The following is a 25,869-nucleotide window of genomic DNA, read 5'->3' on the forward strand; positions in this document are numbered from 1 at the left end:
CTTTCTGTTTCGGTGACCCACAAATCAAAATGCATCACTCCAAAATGTAACGGACTGTCTTTTGCAGGTTGTTGTCTAACCAGTGATGTAAAAAATCTCAGTTTCCATGTGTTTTTTTGTTGTTGTGTTAGTTTCAAAAGCATGTACAACATGATTTCCTCGCTATATCAGTGATTTATTGACACTTGTCAAGACAACTGTATTTTTGGTGCATGTGCAGTTTATAAGGGGATAATATGATTACTATTGTTGTACATGTATGTGTAGATTGAAAACAGAAACATAAAATGTTCTAAGTGTCACAAACTGTTTCTGCATATTAGTCATTGATTTGGACACATTAAAATTGTTTTGACATTGGGCTATTTATGAAAATGTATTGTCAACAGGAGGCAGCGTCAGCATTAATTTCCAATGGCATTGTACTTAAATCAGGTAAAAACTGCTGAATGATTCCAAAAATGTGCCGCGATTGATTTAATTTGATGATATATCAGAAATCACCAAAACGGGTTTGCCCTGCCTAATATGAGTGTGGTTGTGTGAGCGTGTGTGTGTCTGTGCGTACCTAGCCACTGGACAAAGGACTTGACCATGGAGGTGATGCTCTTGATGTCCCAGATGTAGGGGTAGAGGTCGTAGAGGATGGTGCGGTTGGCTGAATTAGACAGCCTGGTGAACATCTGGATGACCGAGCAACACATCTCCTCAAACTTCTCCGCCCGGGACTTCCACTCCACAACCTGGGGGCAGACAACAGGGTGGTGTTCTTTAGGGCACCCTATGTCTTTAAACAGAATCTTAAATAACCCCCCCCTTTCTATGCCTGTGATATGTGGTTGTCCCACCTAGRTATCTTAAGATGAATGCACTAAGTTGCTCTGGATAAGAGCATCTGCTAAATTACTAAAATCCTGGTAGTCTCTCCCTGTTTCTGTCCATTTTCTTCTGTTTGGTGCTTAATGAACATGACCCAGTTGAGACTTGTTTAAAGAAAACATCTCCAATGGTACCATGGTCACTGATAGAACTCATCCACAGTCTTAAAAAAAATATATGTTTTATTAACAAACAAGGAATAGTCACATGCAAACAAACGTTTTACATTGCCAGGAATCCTAAACAAACAAATCATATTCATTAATAATACAAGTTTTAATCGCCTTCTTGTTTTTCATTTTAGTTAGAGTAGTGCCATATTGTTTAATTCATTTATAAAGTGAAAAAAGTTAGGTTTTGAATTAGACCATTTGCATTTGTGAATATGAAATGTGACTAATATTAATTCAATATACAACATCTTTATTAATGTCAGAATTTCTCAAATAAACCATTATATCAAAACAATTAAATATTACAACTGGTCCTTTCTTTGTAACAAAGTTCTATATGTCAATCCAAAACATTATACTATAAATACAGGTTAAAAAAAACTAATGAAAAAGGGTTTCCTCCATTCCACAGAAATCACAATTAGTCAATATTCAGCTTGAATCTTTCCAAAACATGTTGTTTCACAGGATAAATTCTATGTATAATTTTAAATGAAACTTCCTTTACCGTGTTACTGATACAAMATTTTCCATGCTTTCCCCCTTTGTATATACCATAGATATTCGACCAAAACAATCTTGCTGAGGTAAATGTAGTATCACAAACAATATTCCTAATCTGTTTATTACTATTATTTATCTTTTAGGATGTTAATATGGCCAATGAATATATTTTCATGTAAATCGATGTTACTTACATCAAACAGAGGAATACAAAAAATAAATAATAATATTGGAATCGCATCAAAAACAATTGCATATTCTTTCATGGTTATGGGAATTCTACAATTATCAAGAAATTCCCCATATAAGAGTAGATATCCATCCTCATTCAGTAACTGCCCAAAGAAAATATTTTTGTTCTTAAACCAGTTAAGAAAAAAATAGACTTATTTTTAAATAGTATATCTTTGTTGTTCCATAGAAAGTATCCGTGAGGGGGAAAATTGTGTTTATATGCTAACATCCAAGCTAAAAGTGCCTGCTCGTGGAATTTGGCCAATTCTAGAAGGATTTCTATCAACATCAAATTTACACCGGAGCAGAAATTCTAAACCACCAAGAGTCAAATAAATACACACGGAAGACATTCCAAATACTATTTTGGGTCTTAATATACTTCAGAATCCAATTTATTTTCAAAGTATTATTTAGAGTATTGAAATCTAAAACCTCAAGGTATCCGTGTTCTTTGGATTACTGAGAATATCTTTCCATAGATAGTGAGGCTTGTTCCTCCAAATAAAATTATAAATGGGGATAAGTCAAGTGATAACAAGACATGGATAACCCGACCTGGATAACCATCAGCTTCAGACAATAAAATCTGACCATTTGAAATAATCTCTCAGTAACTAGAGGTTCAATTTCTTATTTATTTTCAAGAAAAACTCTACCATACAGGAAACTGCTTTAGAAACCCTATTCTTGTCTCTCAAAAATATGGTGGTATCATAGTTTAAATTCATTGCTGAAATACCTTGAAAATTCCCTTTCTTGATATGAAAAGCCATAATTTGAGTAACCAATACAAATATAAATGCTAATTGGGTACCTCTGCCTAATGCCATGTCCAACATCAAATCTTTGAGATGTCCCGTGCGCTAATTTCACAGAGCTAATACAACCACCGTATAAAGTTGACTGCTTAAAAAAGTCACCAAACCCCCAAAAACATACTGCTATGAACAAACTCATGTTCTACAGTGTCAAAAGCTTTATTAAATCTACAAACTTGAGAAAATGATCAAGGATGAGGTTATTAGTCAATAATATCTAAGATCAACCTGATGTTATTACTAATGTGTTGACCATACATAAAACCAGACTGTTCTTCATCAATTATATGACATAAATCTTGTTTCCACCTCTTAGCAAATACAAGGGCAAATAACTTTTGTTCATTATTCAACAGGCTAATGGGCCTCTAGTTGTCTATATAAAAGACTAGCCTTATTAGGTTTGGAAATCAAAGTAATTACACCTTGCTTTAAGGAAGCCGGTAACTCCCCCTTTTCTATTGATTCTTGGAACATAGTAAGAATGAAAGGAATCAATCGATCATTGAATGTTTTATATAACTTGCTTGTTAAACCATCACTTCCAGGGAATCTATAGTCCTTAAGGCTTTTAATACAATCTGTTACCTCAATTTCAGACAACTCGTCACAAAAATCTCTGAAATCATTATAAATCTTCATAGCAGTGTTTGCTACATTGTCCCCCCCCAAAAAATCCATATTGGAAGTTGACTGGGCTGATGTATACAGATGCTGATAAAATTGGGAAACATGCTGAGAGATTTCTTTTGGATTTTTATTTGGAGTAATTGATCATTAATTTACATCAGAAGTCATTATATTATTTCTCTCTCTTGACACAAGCAATTTCTTTCCCCATCGTTTCTATTTGCTTATTTGAGCTGTTCTTGCCATAATATGGACCTGGTCTTTTACCAAATAGGTCCATCTTCTGTGTAACACCCCTACCTCGTCACAACACAACTGATTGGCTCAAACGCATTAAGAAGGAAAGAAATTCCACAAATTAACTTTTAACAAGGCACACCTGTTAATTTAAATGTATTCCAGATGACTACCTCATGAAGCTGGTTGAGAGAATGCCAAGTGTGCAACGCTGTCATCAAGGCAAAGGGTGGCTACTTTGAAGAATCCCAAATATAAAATATATTTTGATTTGTTTAACACTTTTTTGGTTACTACATGATTCCATGTGTTATTTCATAGTTTTGTTGTAAAGAAAAAGCCTTGAATGTGTAGGTGTGTCCAAACTTCGTTTTTGTTGCAACTGCAGCCTAAAATGAACAACTTTGTGAGAAACCTCTAAAATTGTTCCTCAGCTAGAGATTTTACAACCTCTCATGCCGCCATCTTGAGCGACCCCTCATCCACAGCCTTAGTTAGAACTAAATGTATCGACACAACAAAACGGTCATTTCTGTGAGGAGATTTTACATTGTGTGTGCCACTGCATAGATACAGTTTCAGTGTTTGAGACCCACACCCAATGGCTGCATAAAGGTACTACACACCTACCATTTTGTACCGCAGTGGTGATCACCACCACACCTGAATATTTCATAGCTCTGAATATCAGAAAAACTTCTAATGACTAACAAGGCTAATTTAGGGATAATCTCCCTCCTCCCTACCCATCCCTCCATCCCCTACTTCCCTTCCACCTACCTTCTCTGGTTCCTTGCCCTCGCAGTTGACGCTGACGGTGCTGCTATTGGCCCGTAGCCAGTTGAACTCCTTGAGCATGTGCAGGGCTTTGGGTCCGTATTCATAGGGCAGGTAGAAGAGCTCAGCTAGCAGGGTCAGGTCCTCCAGAGAGAGAGGCTCTGCCATGTACAATGCCTTCTCATTGGGACCAGGCACAAAGACATCCTGAAAGACAAATAAAAGTAATTGTTTAAACATAAGTCACTTAATTGCAAATCACTTTAGAAAATCTGAGTCACGGACACACACACGTACGTCACACACACCAGAACTGGGTTCAAACACTCTTGAAGATATATTCCCGACACAAAGACATTTGAAAGTAAGTATTTGTATATTTCTTGTTTGAAAATAAAAGTAGTTGAATATTGGAATGCATTTGGAAATAGACTTGGAAAGTATTGGCATGTATTTTAAAATACACTTGTCTGTGTATTTGAGTATTTTAAAATACAAATATTTAAATACTCCCATGCATTTGAACCCAGGTCTGGTATTTGAAATAATGTATTTGAAAATAGTTTCAAATACTAAGCTATTTGTAGGAATTGTTTTGAAAATACTTTCAAATACTTTTAATAGAAGTAGTTGATTAGGGCCGTATTATTTGAAAATACACAGAACATAAGTATTTAAATAACAAATAATAAAACATGTATTTGAACCCAGTTCCGACACACACACACAAACGACTTACCTGTTTGAGCTGTTCGTCTGTCTGCATGGGGGCCATGTCAATGTCCTCCTCTGGAGACTTGGACTCAGGAACCAGGACTTCCCTGTCTGTGTCCATGGGCTTCAGATCCTCTGCCATCTGGTCTATAAGGACCAGGCTGCTCTTGGTCTCAGTTGCAGCCTCTGCTACAGGGTCTGACTCTGGGTCCGTCTCATCTGGTTTCTCCACAACCATCTCCATGGGCTCTTCGTCAGACTCCTTCTTCTCAACATCCACCTGAACAACATTAGAAACGCTTAGAAAACGTTTAGGAAACAAGTTATTGCCTCACCATCTTGGTGAGCCCATGTAGAATTGTGTGTTTATTCTTGATCAGTTGTAATGAAATATTTTGTTTTGTTGTACTGTATGTAGACTGAGACTTGACACAACAGAGACAAACCAGGGAAACCAACTTAAAACCATTGGATGTGCACTGCATACTGTATGTTCTACCCTATCTAATATAAAAATGATCTAAGTTAAATCAGTAACTACCTCCTCCACCTCTTGTTGTTGTTGCAGTCTCTTGGCCATGGGGTGGTTGTTGGGGTCGGGGGCGCCTGTGGGGGTCATGATGGGCTGTTGGAACACTGTAGTGACTGTAGTAGCAGAGCAGAGGGAGGAGGCACCTAGTGATGACACGTCAATAGCTGAACTCTTAGCTCCGCTGTGGGGTACCTGGCGACCTGGAGAGGAGACAACAGAGACATTGTCAACATGCTACACAAGAGGCTTTTATAACAAATATCAACATACTCAACAAAAATAGAATGGCTAGCTTTAATGCATGAGTGAAATAAGTGTTTGAAATCCAGTGCTGAATTTTTAGAGACATTTACCATTGTTCCAAATGATACAGTATGAAGTAAGGAAACACACACACATTATTTAAGTTATTTAAGTGACAATGCCCGAGAAGCAGGTGTTCGGAGGATATATTGGCACGGGTGTTTAGGCCCAAGACGAAGTCGAGGGCTGGCAAACCGTTCCAATATATAATCCAAACACTGGCTTCGAGGGCATTATCACTTTTATACAGGTTACCAAAATATTCTAATAACGATTTACATTTTTTCATTAAAAACATTATTTTGATGCATACTATTTCATCCTTCCACAAGATATAGTCCCGACACAAATCTAAGGTTGCTACCCAAGCCAGCTGGTRGTTTGTTCTATTGGCTCTGTTGACAGAGATGCGACCCAGTCGTTCAGTCTTTTTGTTCTGTATCTATGGACGCGACCCAATCGTTCGTTCTAAAATGTTCAATTGCCATACTGGCTGGCAATGTTCTTATCCCTTCCTTGCTAGCTATCCAACTACAAAGCAACAATCTATCCGCAATATTAAAGCTGGTCCATCCCCTAAAAAAAAATATATATATATATATATATATATATATAGAGAGAAAAAAGCTAGCCAACTACAGCTAACTTACAGTCATGTCAAACAGTGCAGACAGAATAACAAAAGTAGCTGCATTTGCATAAGCTGTTTTCTAGTGACATTTATTTGAATACATCCTGAACAATAAGATAATGAGGCACGATTTCACCTGGCATAGAAAATGGACTCTCACGTCAGGACACTGTTACTCAGAGGAGCTAGTAAACAACACAGCTAACACAATATCTTTAAACTGAAGCAGGAAAGACTGCAAACTAGCAGTCTAAATTATGCCAGCTGATTCATGATTTCGACTGGCTGAGAAACGCTGCCTTCCTCTGTCTAGACACGTTCATTACTATGGGACAGTTGGAGATCGAATTTGAATATTGAAATAATGTTGCAAATGTCAGAGATAGACAGCAAGGTTTATACAAATCTCTGCTGTTAAAAATAAAATGTTAGTCTGAAAGAAATGTGAGATAATGTCTAGATGCTTTTTATAGGAGATACAGTTTATAAAGTGCCTGACTGGGCTGATGAGACAGTGGATCGCGCAGTCAGACGGAACTGGGTAAATACGCATTTTAATGTCATAGATTTAGCTGGTGGTAACTTGTGGCCGGCTGGAATGTGCTTTTAACCAATCAGCATTCAGGATTAGACCCACCCGTTGTATAAATGAGAGATGATAGGTAGGTGACGGTTCTTACTGTTGTACTGGTGAGGCACTACAAACTCCCCCAGCCACTCTGTGAGGGCCAGTTTCAGGGCCAGTTGAGGGCTGTACAACATGTCTGTCTCTAACTCCTCATCACTGCCCTCATTCTCCAGCTTGATCTGGATAGACACAGTACTGTCCTCTCCATCCGCTGAGAGGAGGGAGGAGGATGGAGGAAGGAGAGAGAGGGGGGAAGGGAGGGAGGGAGAGAAGGAGGAAGGGAGATAAATAAGATTAAGATTACTTTATTGGTAAATTTCACACAAAATCCAACTGAAATTTGAGTTCTGCTTTTAACCCAACCCCTCGAAAGACACATACAGGTTTTGGAGAGGTGCGGGGGCTGCCACACTGATAACCAAACAGATCACCATTACCAGGTGTAATGTACAAGCCTGTTTGAATACTGTGGAAGTGCCTCCTTCCCTTCCTCTATTGGATTAATCAATAACGTGATTGGATTTAATTGAAAGCCATGTAATCTGAATAGACACAATGCTGTCCTCTTTCGAGGATAGATCTAATATTTTGTGTCATTAAAAACCAAACAGACACGAGACTTTGGCAGCCATTTCGTGTACCTTGTGTGACGGTGAGTGACCCTACTCTACAAATACCAAAACATTCACTGGTTCTCCAAATAGACACGTGTCTCCAACACGATACCCTGAGGAATTCACACATGAATTAACAAGCAGAACCACTGCTAAAGACCCTAAGCCTTTAAGACAGGGATGATTACAAGGGTTACAGTCCTGTCCTACTGCTCTTGGTTTCTATGTTGAACTTCATTAATCAATTATTGTCATTAATTGGCAATAACACTCTCAGATTCAGGACAACAATGAAAACCAACACACACAGCAGTCGTGAGGACCAAAGCTGTACATCCCTGCTTTAAGAAATTTGTATTTTTAGCTCAATCTGGCACATTGCAGAACATAATGTCCCTGACGAATAAACCTAATAAAGTAAGTGAATAAATAAATAATTAAATAAATGAAGTCCATCCCGGTCAGACGTACCCATGACAATGATATTATGTGTAATTTCATAGTACCCGAAACCGAATGTGCCAGAAATCAAGTCAGACTTACTCATGGCGACATCCTTGCGCACTCCGTTCATGTTGGACTTGTACCAAGTGGCCAGGGTGTGGATGGCCACGAAGTTGGACTCGAACTCACAGTTGGGGTTGGTGAGAACCCCCTTGAGGCGGGGGATGAGCTCTGTGGAGCGCCCCTTGTACGGCCCCAGGAACAGACGCTTCTGGTCGTAGTCGTTGGCATGGATATTGTCCCAGATTACCGGAGCTCTCTTCAGGATCTTAGAGACCTCCTCTATGGACTCCACTGTAATGTCTTTGGATACCACCTTAGGACCTAGAAACATAATGTCACATAGATGTAGGAGTCATGCAAGTTCTAAAGTATATTAAAAAATGTGTTACAAGGTCCGTTACTGTGTTTTTATCTTATAATGGTATGGTTAATTCCATCTAATGAGTGCCAAAACATGTGGGATATGAACTAGTTTGGATCTACTGTACCTGTCCACAGCACTTCAATACCAGGCAGCAGCTTCTCTCCCACTGTGTGCAGGTAGGGAGACTGGGCCACATTGGGGTAGCAGAACGTTCCACAGTACTCTGGTTTAGGGAGACAATGAAAAACATACATGAAATCTATATCTTCCTTCAACTTTGAATCCAGACCAAATTTCAGTAACAACATACATGTGGGATATGAACCAGTTTGGATCTACTGTACCTGTCCACAGCACTTCAATGTGTGTGTGTTACCTGTGGGGCAGAAGAGGAAGGTCTCAGGCTCTCCCAGGTACTGAAAGATCTCGTTGGTGATGGACACCTGGGCATGGGCGAAGGAGCTGAACACTTCCTTGTCGGCGGGGCACATGTTGTGGTCGATGTCGTCAAACAGTAAGGCAAATGACTTGCAGCCAAAGTGAGTCACCTAAGGGAGAGAATGAATAATGATATGTTATGTTAAGACTCCGGCAAACGAGTGAGTGCAGACCGTCAAGGATGTAGAGGCTATGTATTCCATCAAGGATGTAGATAAGACTATAGGCCTACATTCTTAACTGTGGTGAAAGATTATCGTTATTAGCAAGATAGTACTCCTCTAACCCAATCCTAAAATCTCTACAAGCTCATAAGGAGTTATTTTAGTGCGTCGTCTGAAAGGAGGAGATGCATTTAAAAAAATWAAATAATTAACAGTTGGTCCAGTTGGTTACCTGGTCCAGTTTCCTCTTGAGTGTGGACACTTCTTTCTGGTTAGAGAAGGTGATGTCTAGGCCTGGGGAGATGGCATAGATGAACTCGGTCCCATACTCCTTTGCAGCACTGATCAGGGTCATCAGTTGTTCTATAAGAGAGAGATGCATTAGTTACAGATACTATTTCACATCAGCGTGACACCCACTCACACACACTCAGTATTGATGTGAAATGTGAGGCATGGTTTGTTTATGACATCGCTGTATTGTAACTAATATTTCAAATATGTCCTGAAATGCTGAAGGGGTGCTCAGACATAGGAATGTAAAACAAATGCTATGAGTAGGTTCAAGGCGGCAACTTAATTCCCTTCGAAAATGTTTCATGCTGACGCGTTTCAGAGCAAGCTTCTTTATCAAAGCCGAGCACTATCGCAAGAAGCACAAGCAGCAACACCTGTGCACTTTCGTTTGTTTATTACATATTTGTCTGTATATGTGACAGGAATCAGTTCAACCCATGGCCATGATGAGACAACCTTACCTGCTTCTTCTACTGAGTACATCTCTCTCCAGAACATCCTGTGTTTGTAGTCATCTTTAGGCGCGTAGAGGTATGTGTTCAAGCCCCATTTCTGCTGTCTGGGGAACAACACATATTGTGATTAACACAGGCTTTGTGTGACATGGTTTGTTTATCACAGAACATATTGACTAAATTGATTTAAGCCATTTCTAATTTGATGATATTGAAAACTTCAGTACATTCACTGATCCCATTATGATAGAGCACTATTCAACACCATATGCCAGCCTGCTGTACATAACTATTAAATTACCTCCTGAACAGCTCTTTCCTTTGTTCCATTGTCCATGGCCGGCCGTAGAAGCCTGTTGCAAACAAAAGAAGAAAGATTGTCATTTAAGCCCTTGTTCTACTTACCCAGAGGCTTATGGATGCTATTTGAATGTCTCAGCGTGCAGTATGAAGGAAGTTAGCTGACGTTTTGCAAGCCAATGCTAACTAGCGAGCGCAATGACTGGATAAAAACGGTATCCACGAGTTCATCCGACTCTGGGTAAGTAGAAAATTGAAAGAATCTTAAAATGACAGAATCTCACAGTATCCCTTTAACACACACATCAAACATTCCAGGCCTGCAGACATCCATCCCTATCTATTCCCCTGGCTGTGTACATTCAGCTGCCATGTGTGTGCCCTGAAGACTGTATGGGTGTTGCATCAGGCTCCTCCTTGATCAGTGTTTTCCACACATACTGTAGCAAGAGGCTGTTGTTTAACAGTGTTTTTTGTAGCACATGTGATGGTAGAGTTTGTGAAACAAATACCCACTGGATTGACGAAAATAATAATATAATTCTGCCAGGTCATATCAATGGGCTACTTTGTACAGTTGTGGCCAAAAGTTTTGAGAATGCCACAAATATACATTTTCACAAAGTCTGCTGCCTCAGTTTGTATGATGGCAATTTGCATATACTCCAGAATGTTATGAAGAGTGATCAGATGAATTACAATTAATTGCACAAGTCAAGAGGGACTTTGCCATGCAAATGAACTGAATCCCCCAAAACATTTCCACTGCATTTCAGCCCTGCCACAAAAGGACCAGCTGACATCATGTCAGTGATTCTCTCGTTAACACAGGTGTGAGTGTTGACGAGGACAAGGCTGGAGATCACTCTGTCATGCTGATTGAGTTCGATAACAGACTGGAAGCTTCAAAAGGAGGTGGTGCTTGGAATCATTGTACTTCCTCGGTAAACCATGGTTACCTGCAAGAAACACGCCGTCATCATTGCTTTGCACAAAAAGGCTTCACAGGCAAGGATATTGCTGCCAGTAAGATTGCACCTAAATCAAACATTTATCGGTCATCAAGAACTTCAAGGAGAGCGTTCAATTGTTGGAGAAGCTTCAGGGCGCCAAGAAAGTCCAGCAAGCGCCCAGGACCGTCTCCTAAAGTTGATTCAGCTGCGGATCGGGGCACCACCAGTACAGAGCGTTGCTCAGGAATTGGCAGCAGCAGGTGTGAGTGCATCTGCACGCACAGTGAGGCGAAGACTTTTGGAGGATGGCCTGGTGTCAAGAAGGGGCAGCAAAGAAGCCACTTCTCTCCAGGAAAAACATCAGGGACAGACTGATATTCTGCAAAAGGTACAGGGATTGGACTGCTGAGGACTGGGGTAAAGTCATTTTCTCTGATGAATCCCCTTTTCGATTGTTTGGGGCCCCGGAAAAAAAGCTTTCGTCGAGAAGACACAAGGTACAGCGGTGCCATCAGTCCTGTGTCATGCCAAAAGTTAAAGCATCCTGAGGACCGTTCATGTGGGGTTTGCTTCTCAGCCCAAGGAGTGGCTCACTCAACCAATTTGCCTAAGAACACAGTCATGAATAAAGAATGGTAGCAACACATCCTCCGAGAGAACTTCTCCCAACATCCACCAGGAACAGTTTGGTGACGAACAATGCCTTTTCTCCAGCACGATGGAGCACCTTGCCATCAGCAAAAGTGATAAACTAATGTGCTCTGGACAGAACATTGATATTTTTGGGTCATGGCCAGGAAACTCCCGAGACCTTAATCCCATTGAGAACTTGTGTCAATCCTCAAGAGCAGCGTGACAAACAAAAACCCACAAATTCTGACAAACTCAAAGCATGATTATGCAAGAATGACTGCCATCAGTCCAGGATGTGGCCCAGAAGTTAATTGACAGCATGCCAGCGGATTGCAGATGTCTTGAATAGAGGTCGACCGATTATTATTTTTCAACGCTGATACCCGATACCGATTATTGGCAGGACCAAAAAGCCAGATACCAATAATCGGACGATTTTTTTTAAAATTTATTTGTATAATACAATTACAACAATACTGAATGAACACTTATGTTTAACTTAATATAATACATCAATAAACTCAAATTTGCCTCAAAACATAAATAATGAAACATGTTCAATTTGGTTTAAATAATGCAAAAACAAAGTGTTGGAGAAGAAAGTAAAAGTGCAATATGTGCCATGTAAGAAAGCTAACGTTTAAGTTCCTTGCTCAGAACATGAGAACATATGGAAGCTGGTGGTTCCTTTTAACATGAGTATCCAATATTCCCAGGTAAGAAGTTTTAGGTTGTAGTTATTATAGGACTATTTCTCTCTATACCATTTGTATTTCATTAACCTTTGACTATTGGATGTTCTTATAGGCACTTTAGTATTGCCAGTGTAACCGTATAGCTTCCGTCCTTCTCCTCGCTCCTCCCTGGGCTCGAACCAAGAACACAATGACAACAGCCACCCTCGAAGCATCGTTACCCATGCAGAGCAAGGGGAGTAACTACTCCAAGTCTCAGAGCGAGTGACGTTTGAAACACTATTAACGCGCACCCCGCTAACTAGCTAGCCATTTCACATCGGTTACACGAGCCTAATCTCGGGAGTTGATAGGCTTGAAGTCATAAACAGCGCAATGCTTGACGCACAACGAAGAACACGAAAGTGCTGTTTGAATGAATGCTTACGAGCCTGCTGGTGCCTACCATCGCTCAGTCAGACTGCTCTATCAAATCATAGACTTAATTATAACATAATAACACACAGAAATACAAGCCTTAGGTCATTAATATGGTCGAATCCGGAAACTTTCATCTCGAAAACAAGACGTTTATTCTTTCAGTGAAATACGGAACCGTTCCGTATTTTATCTAAGGGGTGGCATCCATAAGTCTAAATATTTCTGTTACATTGCACAACCTTCAATGTTGTGTCATAATTACGTACAATTCTGGCAACTTAGGCGGCCCAAACTGTTGCATATACACTGACTCTGCGTGCAATGAACGCAAGAGAAGTGACACAATTTCACCTGGTTAATATTGCCTGCTAACCTGGATTTCTTTTAGCTAAATATGCAGGTTTAAAAATATATACTTCTGTGTATTGATTTTAAGAAAGGCATTGATGTTCATGATTAGGTACACATTGGAGCAACGATACGCACCGCATCGATTATATGCAACTCAGGACACGCTAGATAAACTAGTAATATCATCAACCATGTGTAGTTAACTAGTGATTATGATTGATTGTTTTTTATAAGATAAGTTTAATGCTAGCTAGCAACTTACCTTGGCTTACTGCATTCGCGTAACAGGCAGTCTCCTCTCGGAGTGCAATGAGAGGCAGGTGGTTAGAGTGTTGGACTAGTTAAATGTAAGGTTGCAAGATTGAATCCCCCGAGCTGACAAGGTGAAAATCTGTCGTTCTGCCCCTGAACGAGGCAGTTAACCCACCGTTCCTAGGCCGTCATTGAAAATAAGAATGTGTTCTTAACTGACTTGCCTAGTTAAATAAAGATTAAATAAATAAGATTAATAAAACAAATCGGCCAAATCGGTGTCCAAAAATACCGATTTCCGATTGTTATGAAAACTTGAAATCGGCCCCAATTAATCGGCCATTCCGATTAATCGGTCGACCTCTAGTCTTGAAAAAGAAGGGTCAACACTGCAAATATTGACTCTGCATCAACTTCTTGTAATTGTCAATAAAAGCCTTTGACACGTATGAAATGCTTGTAATTATACTTCAGTATTCCATAGTAACATCTGACAAAAATATCTAAAGATACTGAAGCAGCAAACTTTGTGAAAATGTATATTTGCGTCATTCTCAAAACTTTTGGCCACGACTGTAGCCTCCAACAGTGGCCCAGGTTTTTGGCATAGATGGTAAAGCTCTCATTTCTGGACTGCAACATTGTAAGATTGTGCCCTCCACGGCACTTGATATACATGGATTGGTAGGTTACACTATACTTAGATACTTCAAATACTACCTAAGACACTTTGGCTATTTACCTCCATACTCAATAAATGGTGAAACAGTACGTGTGATGGTGTTCTTTGTCTGTATGTATATGCATGAAACGTACATTATGGAAAACATGTCTCACACTCAGTCGTAGTTAGTAGAATAATGAATTTATTGACAAGATCTTAGCACTCAACTTTTAGAAGGTTAGTAGGAAATGTAATCATTTAAACCACCTAAATATACTCCCATTCAATGAACATTTAGTATTTGAAAGTCAAACATTCATTTCCCAACTGCTTTTTTTATAATCCTACAGGCTCTTCCTCATTTTCCATACCTTAAATTACAATGCATCCAACATTATGCATGCTCACCATGGTATAGGGCAGCTGCTGTTTGAGAACTCATCTGTTTTAGAAATCAAACTCTGGTAACTTAACAGAGCACATTGTACAAATGTTTTTAGAGAATATTGTATTTTAAGGTATGCTATATGTACTGGCTAATATGCAACGGTCATTTTTAAATCTCCATTCTAGCATACATGACACACCTTTATATCTACAGGCTTTTATTTGGGCTTCCATTCAAAGTATATGATTGAATTTCTTTAAGCSTGCAGTTAGTTACTTGAAATTAGATAATCATGCCAAAACATGATTCAACAATTGAATTCACTGACAAAGAGATAACTCATGAAACACAAATTGACATTTACAGTAGAAGGCTAGTCTAACATTGGCTAGCTTTCAATAAATTGGCTAAATGGTCAACGTAGTTACCTCTTCATATGAACAAGACAATTCATATTGTACGCTGCATATTTCAAATGCACTCAAACATATATTTCTTATTTCAGTCTGGAAGCTAGCTACCTATATCTTTTCCTCTTCATCAGACAGTAGCTAGCGTATTCACAAGAGGCTGTGTTTACATCGTAGATAGAAGCAGGCCATTGGCTACCTTCATCACAAGGGGTATGTACAGGAGATCTGGTTGGTTTAGTTTAGTAGGCAGTGTTGAAATATACTATTTATGAAAAAATTTGCTATAATTGAAGGTGCCAACAATATTTTTTACTGTCATTACAAAGAAAAACAGAGGCGGATAAACCAAAAAAAAAACATCTAATGATGCACTTAGCTGTTCACTCCAATTTGCATACCGCCCCAACAGATCCACAGACGATGGCATCTCTATTGCACTACACACTGCCCTTTCCCACCTGGACAAAAGGAACACCTATGTGAGAATGCTATTCATTGACTACAGCTCAGCATTCAACACCATAGTGCCCTTAAAGCTCATCAATAAGCTACGGATCTTGGGACTAAACACCTACTTCTGCAAATGGATCCTGGACTTCCCGCCCCCAGGTGGTAAGGGTAAGTAACAACACATCCGCCACACTGATCCTCAACACGGGGTTCCCTCAGGGGTGCGTGCTCAGCCGCCTCCTGTACTCCCTGTTCACCCACGACTGCACGGCCAGGCACGACTCCAACACCATCATTACATTTGCCGATGACACAACAGTGGTAGGCCTGATCACCGACAACAACGAGACAGCCTATAGGGAGGTCAGAGACCTGGCCGTGTGGTGCCAGGACAACAACCTCTCCCTCAACGTGATCAGACAAAGGAGATGATTGTGGACTACAGGAAAAAGAGGACCAAGCACGCCCCCATTCTCATTGACGGGGCTACAGTGGAGAAGGTTGAGAGCTGTCCACATCACCAACAAACTAATATGGTCCAAGCACACCAAGACAGTCGTGAAGCAGGCACGACAAAACCTATTCCCCCTCAGGAGACTGAAAAGACTTGGCATGGGTCATCAGATCCTCAAAAGGTTCTACAGCTGCACCATCGAGAGCATCCTCCTGACTGGTTGCATCACTGCCTGGTATGGCAACTGCTCAACCTCCAGCCGCAAGACTCTACAGAGGGTAGTGCGAACGGCCCAGTACATCACTGGGGCCAAGCTTCCTGCCATTCAGGACCTCTAAACCAGGCGGTGTAACAGCTTCTGCCCCCAAGCCATAAGACTCCTGAACATCTAGTTCACCCAGACTATTTGCCTTGCCCCCCCACCACCTCCACTCTGTTGTCATCTATGCATGGTCACTTTGATAACTCTACCTACATGTACATACTACCTCAACTGGCCGGTGCCCCCGCACATTGACTCTGAACCGGCAACCCCCGTATATATTGTTATTTTTTGCTGCTGCTCTTTAATTACTTGTTACTTATCTCTTAACCATATATTTTTTAAACTGCACTGTTGGTTAGGGGCTCGTAAGTAAGCATTTCACAGTAAGGTCTACACCTGTTGTATTCGGCGCATGTGACTAATACAATTTGATTTGATTCAACGAGTGGTCTGAGGCAGGCGTTAGATTACGAACTTTTCAAATACAAAGTTAATGGCTTTGGGAAACAGCTCGAAGATTTAAAGATGCACTATGCAGGAAACGCTGAGCAATTTCCAGGTTTCTAAAATTCTAATAGTTCACCTAATTTCAGTTTATGTGACAAAACAAGCAGTGTAGAGAATCATTGTACATTCTATAGAGCTGTAAAATGTATTTTCCATAACCAAAATTCTTGTATTTTCAGCTGTTTGAAGCTGGTGTACAAAACTTAAGATCGAAACTTAATAAAGGGAAGCTAAGAAATAGCTCACATAGAACAGAGAGAACAATTAGAACAGATCAAATCTAATTTTATTTGTCACATGCGCCGAATACAACAGGTGTAGACCTTACAGTAAAATGCATACTTAAAAGCCCTTAATTAACCAACAATAACGTTGGAGAGATAAAACAAATAATTAAAGAGCAGCAGGCTAGAGTTAAATCTAGACTTGGTTTCCTCTATTGTAATCGCTCCTCTTTCACCCTAGCTGCCAAACTAACCCCGATTCAGATGACCATCCTACCCATGCTAAATTACGGAGACATAATTTATAGATTGGCAGGTAAGGGTGCTCTCGAGCGGCTAGATGTTCTTTACCATTCGGCCATCAGATTTGCCACTAATGCTCCTTATAGGACACATCACTGCACTCTATACTCCTCTGTAAACTGGTCATCTCTGTATAACCGTCGCAAGACCCACTGGTTTATGCTTATATATATAAAACCTTCTAAGGCCTCACTCCCCCCTATCTGAGATAACTACTGCAGCGCTCATCCTCCACATACAACACCCGTTCTGCCAGTCACATTCTGTTAAATGTCCCCAAAGCACACACATCCATGGGTCGCTACTCTTTTCAGATCGCTGCAGCTAGCGACTGGAACGAGCTGCAACAAACACTCAAACTGGACAGTTTTATCTCAATCTCTTCATTCAAAGACTCAATCATGGACACTCTTACTAACAGTTGTGGCTGCTTTGTGTGATGTATTGTCGTCTCTACCTTCTTGACCTTTGTGCTGTTGACTGTGCCCAATAATGTTTGTACCATGTTTTGTGCTGCTACCATGTTGTGTTGCTACCATGCTGTGTTGTCATGTGTTGCAGCCTTGCTATGTTGTGGTCTTAGGTCTCTCTTTATGTAGTGTTGTGATGTGTGTTTTATATTGTATTTCTTATTTAAAAAACATATCCAGGGCCCCCGTCCCCGCAGGAGGCCTTTTGGTAGGCCGTCATTGTAAATAAGAATTTCTTCTTAACTGACTTGCCTAGTTAAATAAAATAAAAATAAAAAAATCAGTAAATAACAACAGCGGGGCTATATACAGGGGGTACCGGTACAGAGTCAATGTGCGGGGGCACCGGTGTCGAGGCAATTGAGGTAATATGTACATGTAGGTAGAATTATTAAAGTGACTCAGATCTACAGCTTCTTAGGAGAAGAGTGCAATTGCGGCTTGCAATTAGTGGCGTTCCTGCATGTGGGTATTCCTGCATCTGCAGGACACCCTCTATGCTTCTCTATCGGTACATTTTGAAGCTAGGACAGGCGGGAGGTGGGAGCGCTCCAGTACAGTAGGTGGCGTTAATGCACAATCACGTTGTATGCCAGCCGCTGATAAACCACCCAGAAGAAGGGGTGGGAGGGACAACGGTAACTAGGTAGCCATACACTGGTAGACCGTGTCCTTCATCCTGGTGTCACCCCAGCCTCCCACCTGCTGTGCTAGCAGGAGGGAGGAGACCGGTAGACAGTGTCCTTTCTCCCCCGCCTGTCAGGCAGTGTTTTCCCACTGTTCTGTTAACGACAGTGAGTGCAGGTGTTCGGCAGGCGGGAGCGAAGAACACTCTCTACCGGTTTCGCTCCCACTAGCTAGCAAGGAGGACTCCGGGAGGCAAAAAAAAATCTGATAATACATTCAATGGGATGCTCGAGGGGGGGTGTTCATGAATCCCATTGCATGTGGAATACCCACATGCAGGAACGCCCCGAATTGCAGGCTGCAGTTGCACACAAGATCTCTGCTTATAGACTTGCTTTCAATGAGAATGACAGATCTATAACTCACATTTCTATGTGAATTTGGTCAGATGGCCCAAGCAGTTACATATTGCAGCTTTAAGATGCTCATACGAAGTTTCTAATGATAGCCGTATGATGCTTTTGGGAAAGCAGACCGTGATCGATTTTAAAATAATGACAACCCATAATTCCTCCGAATGGGTCATCGACCTTGAGCAGTTGTTAATAGTACAATGGAGTGTTAATAAGTGTCCTGCATTATCACAATTGTTCTCTAATTATTCTGGCATTCTTTCTGCATTTGACTAGTATGCTAATCTTGTATGCATCAAAATCATAACACGAAAATCACTAGCTATACCAAATCAATTAGATTTTTGTTCAATATATGTTCTACTCACCCTCCACGACTCCACTGATGAATTTCCTGCGGCCCGATAGTTCCACCCCGATGCTTCTCGGTTCTTCCACTGAGCCAGGGGCTTCTGAACCAGCCTCAGACGGCCCCGAGCTTGGGCTCGCCTCAACCTCCACTTGAGACGTCCCCACCACCGCCTTACCTTTCTGAACCATTTCTATAGACTGTCTGTTCTCGTAGCTAGCAACAGACAGGGTTTGGGGGAAAAAACGTGCTTGGACGAGGGGAGTCTGACCCGAAACTCCGACAATAGGAGGTTAGCAGGCCATCCGGACGGCTTGAAAGGAGAGGGGAAATGAACCGTGTAACGTTAGTTTACTGACAATCCCCGGCGTTGTTCACAGGCCGCAGTGTGAAAAAATATTGCTCGACTTGTCTGTCCAAATTAGATTCTTGCAAACTATTTTCTAGTTAAACGAAACGACAGCTACTAGCTTCAGTTAGTTGCCAATCTGTAAAAAATTAAGAAAAAGTCTAGCTAATGTAACGTTGCTGACTATCGTCGTGTACCGCTGTGCTAAAATACTACATTCAGAATAATATTCGTTGACATATTCGTGCGCTAAAATAATACAATTACGAGTAATCAATGAACGTTATGATTTTCCCCCCGTTGAATATATATTCGTCTTCTAGATTTTCCCTGGTTTTCGCAGCTTCTTCCTGTTTACACCGATTGCGCATGCTCAGAAGACTGGATCAAACCAGTCACAACCGGACTTTTGTGACAAAACACAATTCCATAACCAAGATAGTAGAGTTCCATAACCAAGATAGTGGACATCTTCTTCTTTGGGTTGACGGTTCGCATCCAACTTTTGGGTACGTACACCGCCACCTACTGTACTGGAGTGTGAGGCCAGTCACGGCCTACCTACATTAACGTCCAGTAATACAAAATTGTGGAAAAGGAAAATTACCCTGCCATCTATTAGCCAACACACAAAAGTGAAAAACACCACCCCATTCTACTATTTACCCCTATCTAATCCTACTCCAAGCCAACGGTCTGGGAGGACAAAACACTACCACTCAACACCCCCTGCAAATATTCTGCAGTAAAATCTCTCCATCCCGACTACTTCAATGCAGCTGCCGCCAACCTCACCCTGTACCCATCTTTCTCTACCACTCTCTTCACTGCTTCAGGATACAACACTTTCTGTTCTACTCTAACCCTGGAAACCGCAACCTGCTTTTCTCTCACCCGACACCTCCGCACTCCAGTCCCATAGGCATTGGAGTCACCAGACCCGTGCTTTCAGGGCTTTAGCCCTGACTGATTTTTGTCTCAGCCCCGACTCTTTTGGTCTGCTGGCATGGTGTAAAACAAACTAGGCTACACTGCAATGAACACTACAATCATGTGCCCTGGCCTGCCCTACCCTTTTAGTGCTGCTTAAAACTATAATGTCTGTGTACGATGGCACTTTAGGAGGAGGAGTCAAAGTGGTTTTCCAAAGTCATTTTTGATTTGTCCTAAGAAAATATATGTTGGCGCGCGCAAAGTTGAGAACCATTTTTTTAAATTATCATGCTATTACTATAGCACATGTTGTTAGCGCATGAAGATGTTATTCAGAGTTATTGAACTCACAAGTAAGCCATATTCGAGTAACWTACATTTCAACATGTTGACTCAAAAGCTGCACTGACAGATAACGTTAAGCTAACTAACTATAGGATTTAGGTCAGGGCTTTGTGATGGTCACTCCAATACCTTGACTTTGTTGTCCTTAAGCCATTTTGCCACAACTTTGGACTTTTTTATTTATTTTATTTTATTTTACACCTTTATTTAACAGGTAGGCAAATTGAGAACACGTCTCATTTACAATTGCGAACTGGCCAAGATAAAGCAGAAGCAGTTCGAACATACAACAACACATAGTTACACATGGAGTAAAAACAAACATATAGTCAATAATACAGTGAAAAAAAATAAGTCTATATACAATGTGAGCAAGTGAAGGTGAGATAAAGAGAGGTGAAGGCAAACAAAAATATATGTATCAAATAAATAAATAAGTAAATAAAATATAAAAGGCCAATGGAGGTGAAGTGAATACAACAAGCAAGTAAAATAAACTAAAAAAAACCCTGGAATGGTTGGTTTGCAGCGGAAGAAAGTGCAAAGTAGAGACAGAAAATAATGGGGTGCAAAGGAGCAAAATAAAGTAATAAAATAAATACAGAGGTAAAGAGGTAGTTGTTTGGCTAAATTGTAGATGTTATGTACAGTGCAAGTAATCTATGAGCTGCTCTGACAGCTGGTGCTTAAAGCTAGTGAGGGAGATAGGTGTTTCCAATTTCAGAGATTTTGTAGTTGTTCCAGTCATTGGCAGCAGAGAACTGGAAGGAGAGGCGTCCAAAGGAAGAATTGGTTTTGGGGGTGACTAGAGAGATATACCTGCTGGAGCGCGTGCTACCAGATAGGTTGCTGCTATGGTGACCAGCGAGCAGAGATAAGGGGGACTTTACCTAGCAGGGTCTTGTAGATGACCTGGAACCAGTGGGTTTGGCGACGAGTATGAAGCCGAGGGCCAGCCAACGAGAGTGTACAGGTCGCACGTGGTGGGTAGTATATGGGCTTTGGTGACAAAACGGATGGCACTGTGATAGACTGCATCCAATTTATTGAGTAGGGTTTTGGAGGCTATTTTGTAAATGACATCACCGAAGTCGAGGATTGGTAGGATGGTCAGTTTTACAAGGGTATGTTTGGCAGCATGAGTAAAGGATGCTTTGTTGCGAATAGGAAGCCAATTCTAGATTTGACTTTGGATTGGAGATGTTTGATGTGAGTCTGAAGGAGAGTTTACAGTCTAACCAGACACCTAGGTATTTGTAGTTGTCCACATATTCTAAGTCAGAACCGTCCAAGAGTGATGTTGGACAGGCGGGCAGGGGCAGGCAGCGAATCGGTTGAAGAGCATGCATTGGTTTTACTTGTATTTAAGAGCAGTTGGAGGCCACGGAAGGAGAGTTGATATGGCATTGAAGCTCGCCTGGAGAGTTGTTAACACCAGTGTCAAACAGAAAGGGCCAGAAGTATACAGAATAGTGTCGTCTGCGTAGAGGTGGATCAGAGAATCACCAGCAGCAAGAGCGACATCATTGATGTATACAGAGAAGAGAGTCGGTCCAAGAATTGAACCCTGTGGCACCCCCATAGAGACTGCCAGAGGCCGCGGACAAACAGACCCTCCGATTTGACACACTGAACTCGATTCAGAGAAGTAAGTTGGTGAACCAGGCGAGCGCAATCATTATAGAGAAACCAAGGCTGTCGATGTCTGCCAATGAGGATGTGGTATTGACAGAGTCAAAAGCCTTGGCCAGGTCAATGAATACGGCTGCACAGTATTGTTTCCTATCGATGGCGGTTACGATGTCGTTTATGACCTTGAGCGTGGCTGAGGTGCCACCCATGACCAGCTCTGAAACCAGATTGCATAGCGGAAGAAGGTGTGGTGGGATTCGAAATGGTCGGTAATCTGTTTGTTGACTTGGCTTTCGAAGACCTTAGAAAGGCAGGGTAGGATAGATATAGGTCTGTAGCAGTTAGGGTCAAGGGTGTCCCCCCATTTGAAGAGGGGGATAAACCGCAGCTGCTTTCCAATTCTTTGGGGATCTCGGACGACACGAAAGAGAGGTTGAAGAGGCTAGTAATAGGGGTGGCAACATTTCAGCAGATAGTTTTAGAAGAAAGGGTCCAGATTATCTAGCCCGGCTGATTTGTAAGGGTCCAGATTTGCAGCTCATTTAGGACATCAGCTGACTGTATTTGGGAGAAGAGAAATGGGGGAAGCTTGGGCGAGTAGCAGAGGGGAGGGCAGTTGCTGTTGTCCGGGTAGGGGCAGCCAGATGGAAAGCATGGCCAGCCGTGGAAAAATGCTTATTGAAATTCTCAATTATAGTGGATTTGTCGGTGGTGACAGTGTTTCCTATCTTCAGAGCGGTTGGAAGCTGGGAGGAGGTGTTCTTATTCTCCATGGACTTTACGGTGTCCCAGAACTTTTTGAATTTGGTTGCAGGAAGCAAATTTCTGCTTGAAAAAGCTAGCCTTGGCTGTTCTAACTGCCTGTGTATATTGTTTCTGGCTTCCCTGAAAAGCTGCATATCACGGGGGCTGTTCGATGCTATGCATGAACGCCATAGGATGTTTTTCTGTTGTTAAGGGAGTCAGGTCAGGAGAGACCAAGGGCTATATCTGTTCCTGGTTCTAAATTTCTTGAATGGGGCATGCTTATTCAAGATGGTGAGGAAGGCATTTTTAAAAAATGACCAGGCATCCTCTACTGACGGATGAGATCGATATCCTTCCAGGATACCTGCGGCCAGGTCGATTAGAAGGCCTGCTCGCTGAAGTGTTTCAGGGAGCGTTTGACAGTGATGATGGGAGGTCGTTTGACCGCTGACCATTACGGATACAGGCAATGAGGCAGTGATCGCTGAGATCTTGGTTGAAACAGCAGAGGTGTATTTGGAGGGCAAGTTTGTTAGGGATGAATCTATGAGGGTACCCGAGTTTACGGAATTGGGGTGGTACCTGGTAGGTTCATTGATAATTTGTGTGAGATTGAGGGCATCAAGCTTAGATTGTAGGGTGGCTGGGGTTTTGAGCATGTTCAAATTTAGGTCGCCTAGCAGCACGAACTCTGAAGATAGATGGCGGCAATCAGTTCACATATAGTGGTCCAGAGCACAGCTGGGGCAGAGGGTGGTCCTATAGCAGGCGGCAACGGTGAGAGACTTGTTTTTAGAGAGGTGGATTTTTTAAAAGTAGAAGTTCAAATTGTTGGGAACAGACCTGGATAGTAAGACAGAACTCTGCAGGCAGTCTTTGCAGTAGATTGCACACCGCCCCCTTTGGCCGTTCTATCTTGTCTGAAAATCTTGTAATTGGGGATGAAAATATCTGAGTTTTTGGTGGTCTTTCTAAGCCAGGATTCAGACACGGCTAAAACATCCGGGTTGGCAGAGTGTGCTAGAGCAGTGAACAAAAACAAACTTAGGGAGGAGGCTTCTAATGTTAACAATGCATGAAGCCAAGGCTATTACGGTTACAGAAGTCATCAAAGAGAGCGCCTGGGGAATAGGAGTGGAGCCAAGTACTGCAGGGCCTGGATTCACCTCTACATCACCAGAGGAACAGAGGAGGAGTAGGATAAGTGTACGGCTAAAAGCTATGAGAATTGGTCGCCTAGAGCTACTGGAGCAGAGAGTAAGAGGAGGTTCTGGGGCGATAAAATAGTTTAAAGGAATAATGTACAGACAAAGGTATGGTAGGATGTGAATACAGTGGAGGTAGACCTAGGTATTGAGTGATGATGAGAGAGATATTGTCTCTAGAAACATCATTGAAACCAGGTGATGTCATCGCATATGTGGGGTGGTGGAACTGAGAGTTGGATATGGTATAGTGAACAGGGCTAGAATCTCTACAGTGAAATAAGCCAATAAACATTAACCAGAACAGCAATGGACAAGGCATATTTACATTAAGGAGAGGCATGCTTAATCGGTGATCAATAAGGGTCCAGTGAGTAGAGGTTGGTTGGGGTCGTGGCGATCCAGACAGCTGGCCGGGTATGTGGCTGTCGGTAGCAGCATGGGATGGAGGTCTGTTTGTAGATACTCGTGCGTTTCCGTCGTAAGTTAGTGGGTTCCGTGTAGTGGGTTCCGTGTGAAGAGGGGATCAATCCAAATTGGCAGAATGATATAGTGACCCAAGGAGAAAAAAAAATAAATAAAAAATAAAAATAAAAATAAATAATAGTTGTCCGGTATGCTTATTCAGGTAGCAGCCGATAAGACAGCTAACGATTAGCGGGCCTCAGGTGAGCGTTCAGGTAACGTCGGGACGGAGGTGCCAGTTGGATAAATCCCTCGGGCAGATAACGTCGGCAGTCAGACGTGAAGGCCCGGTGGGTTCCGTATCTGCACGCGCAGCAACAAAAAAAACGTGTCCGGATGGTGATGGAACTCCTCAGCTGGCTAGCTCCAGGATGATTTGAGTTTGCTCCGGGGTCGCGTAAGCCAATCGTCACACGGTTTGCAGCTAGCTAGCTGCGAAGTCAAGTGGAAGTGACCAGAGCCTGCGGCTGGAATCCGGGAAGAAACTGAGAGAGAAGAAATCCCGGAATGCTCCGGTCCGAGTCGCGTTGCACAAAAGTGCCGGTAGATTATCGAGCTAGAGGAATAGCTGATGACACAACACGAGGGCAGCTGAAAACCAACGCTAGCCAGCAAACCGGCTAATTTCGGGCAGCTACAGATTAGCTTCTGGCTAGCTATCGGAGTAGCTACTGGTTGGCTTTCAGGCTAGCTTCTGAATTAGCCCCTGGCTGGCTTCCACGATGGATTTTCAGTTTGAGGTAAATATTACTTTTAGTAATTGGTGAAGCGGGTTGCAGGAAAGCTTTTGCAGGAAAGCTTTTGTAGTTGAGTTCTTGGATAATAAAATAAATAAAAGATAAGTGAAGAGAGGTGTAAATATATATATACAGGACACAAACAATACGGAACAGAAAAAAGACGTCTGAACTGCTAAGCAACCTTGGGTGGACTATGTTGGGGTCATTGTCCATTTGGAAGATCCATTTGCAACCAAGCTTTAACTTCCTGACTGATGTCTTGAGGTGTTGCTTCAATATGTCCACATCATTTTCCTACCTCATGATGCCATCTATTTTGTGAAGTGCACCAGTCCCTCCTGCAGAAAAGCACCTCCACAACATGATGCTGCCACCCCCGTGCTTCACGGTTGGGATGGTGTTCTTCGGCTTGCAAGCGTC

The 25,869-nt window shown here is 41.8% G+C and overlaps 2 protein-coding genes across 2 annotated transcripts in view; both read right to left on the reverse strand.

The window, feature by feature from the left end:
• Positions 1 to 19,795, reverse strand: part of oga (O-GlcNAcase) — a 35,483-nt gene extending 15,688 nt beyond the window's left edge. Inside the window, exons 1-12 of the mRNA XM_024007309.2 lie at positions 19,053 to 19,795; positions 10,204 to 10,255; positions 9,909 to 10,006; positions 9,383 to 9,513; positions 8,925 to 9,096; positions 8,673 to 8,771; positions 8,221 to 8,505; positions 7,116 to 7,274; positions 5,511 to 5,701; positions 4,995 to 5,249; positions 4,259 to 4,462; positions 569 to 743 (exon numbers count right to left, since the gene is read on the reverse strand). Coding sequence (XP_023863077.1) covers positions 569 to 743; positions 4,259 to 4,462; positions 4,995 to 5,249; positions 5,511 to 5,701; positions 7,116 to 7,274; positions 8,221 to 8,505; positions 8,673 to 8,771; positions 8,925 to 9,096; positions 9,383 to 9,513; positions 9,909 to 10,006; positions 10,204 to 10,255; positions 19,053 to 19,224 — 1,993 coding nt within the window. The 5' untranslated portion in view covers positions 19,225 to 19,795. The remainder of the gene's footprint in view (positions 1 to 568; positions 744 to 4,258; positions 4,463 to 4,994; positions 5,250 to 5,510; positions 5,702 to 7,115; positions 7,275 to 8,220; positions 8,506 to 8,672; positions 8,772 to 8,924; positions 9,097 to 9,382; positions 9,514 to 9,908; positions 10,007 to 10,203; positions 10,256 to 19,052) is intronic.
• Positions 1 to 25,869, reverse strand: part of LOC111978040 (peroxisome proliferator-activated receptor gamma coactivator-related protein 1) — a 144,986-nt gene that overhangs the window by 78,882 nt on the left and 40,235 nt on the right. The window lies entirely within an intron of this gene.

Source organism: Salvelinus sp. IW2-2015, linkage group LG18, assembly GCF_002910315.2.
Source record: "Salvelinus sp. IW2-2015 linkage group LG18, ASM291031v2, whole genome shotgun sequence".
Taxonomy (NCBI): Eukaryota; Metazoa; Chordata; class Actinopteri; order Salmoniformes; family Salmonidae; genus Salvelinus; species Salvelinus sp. IW2-2015.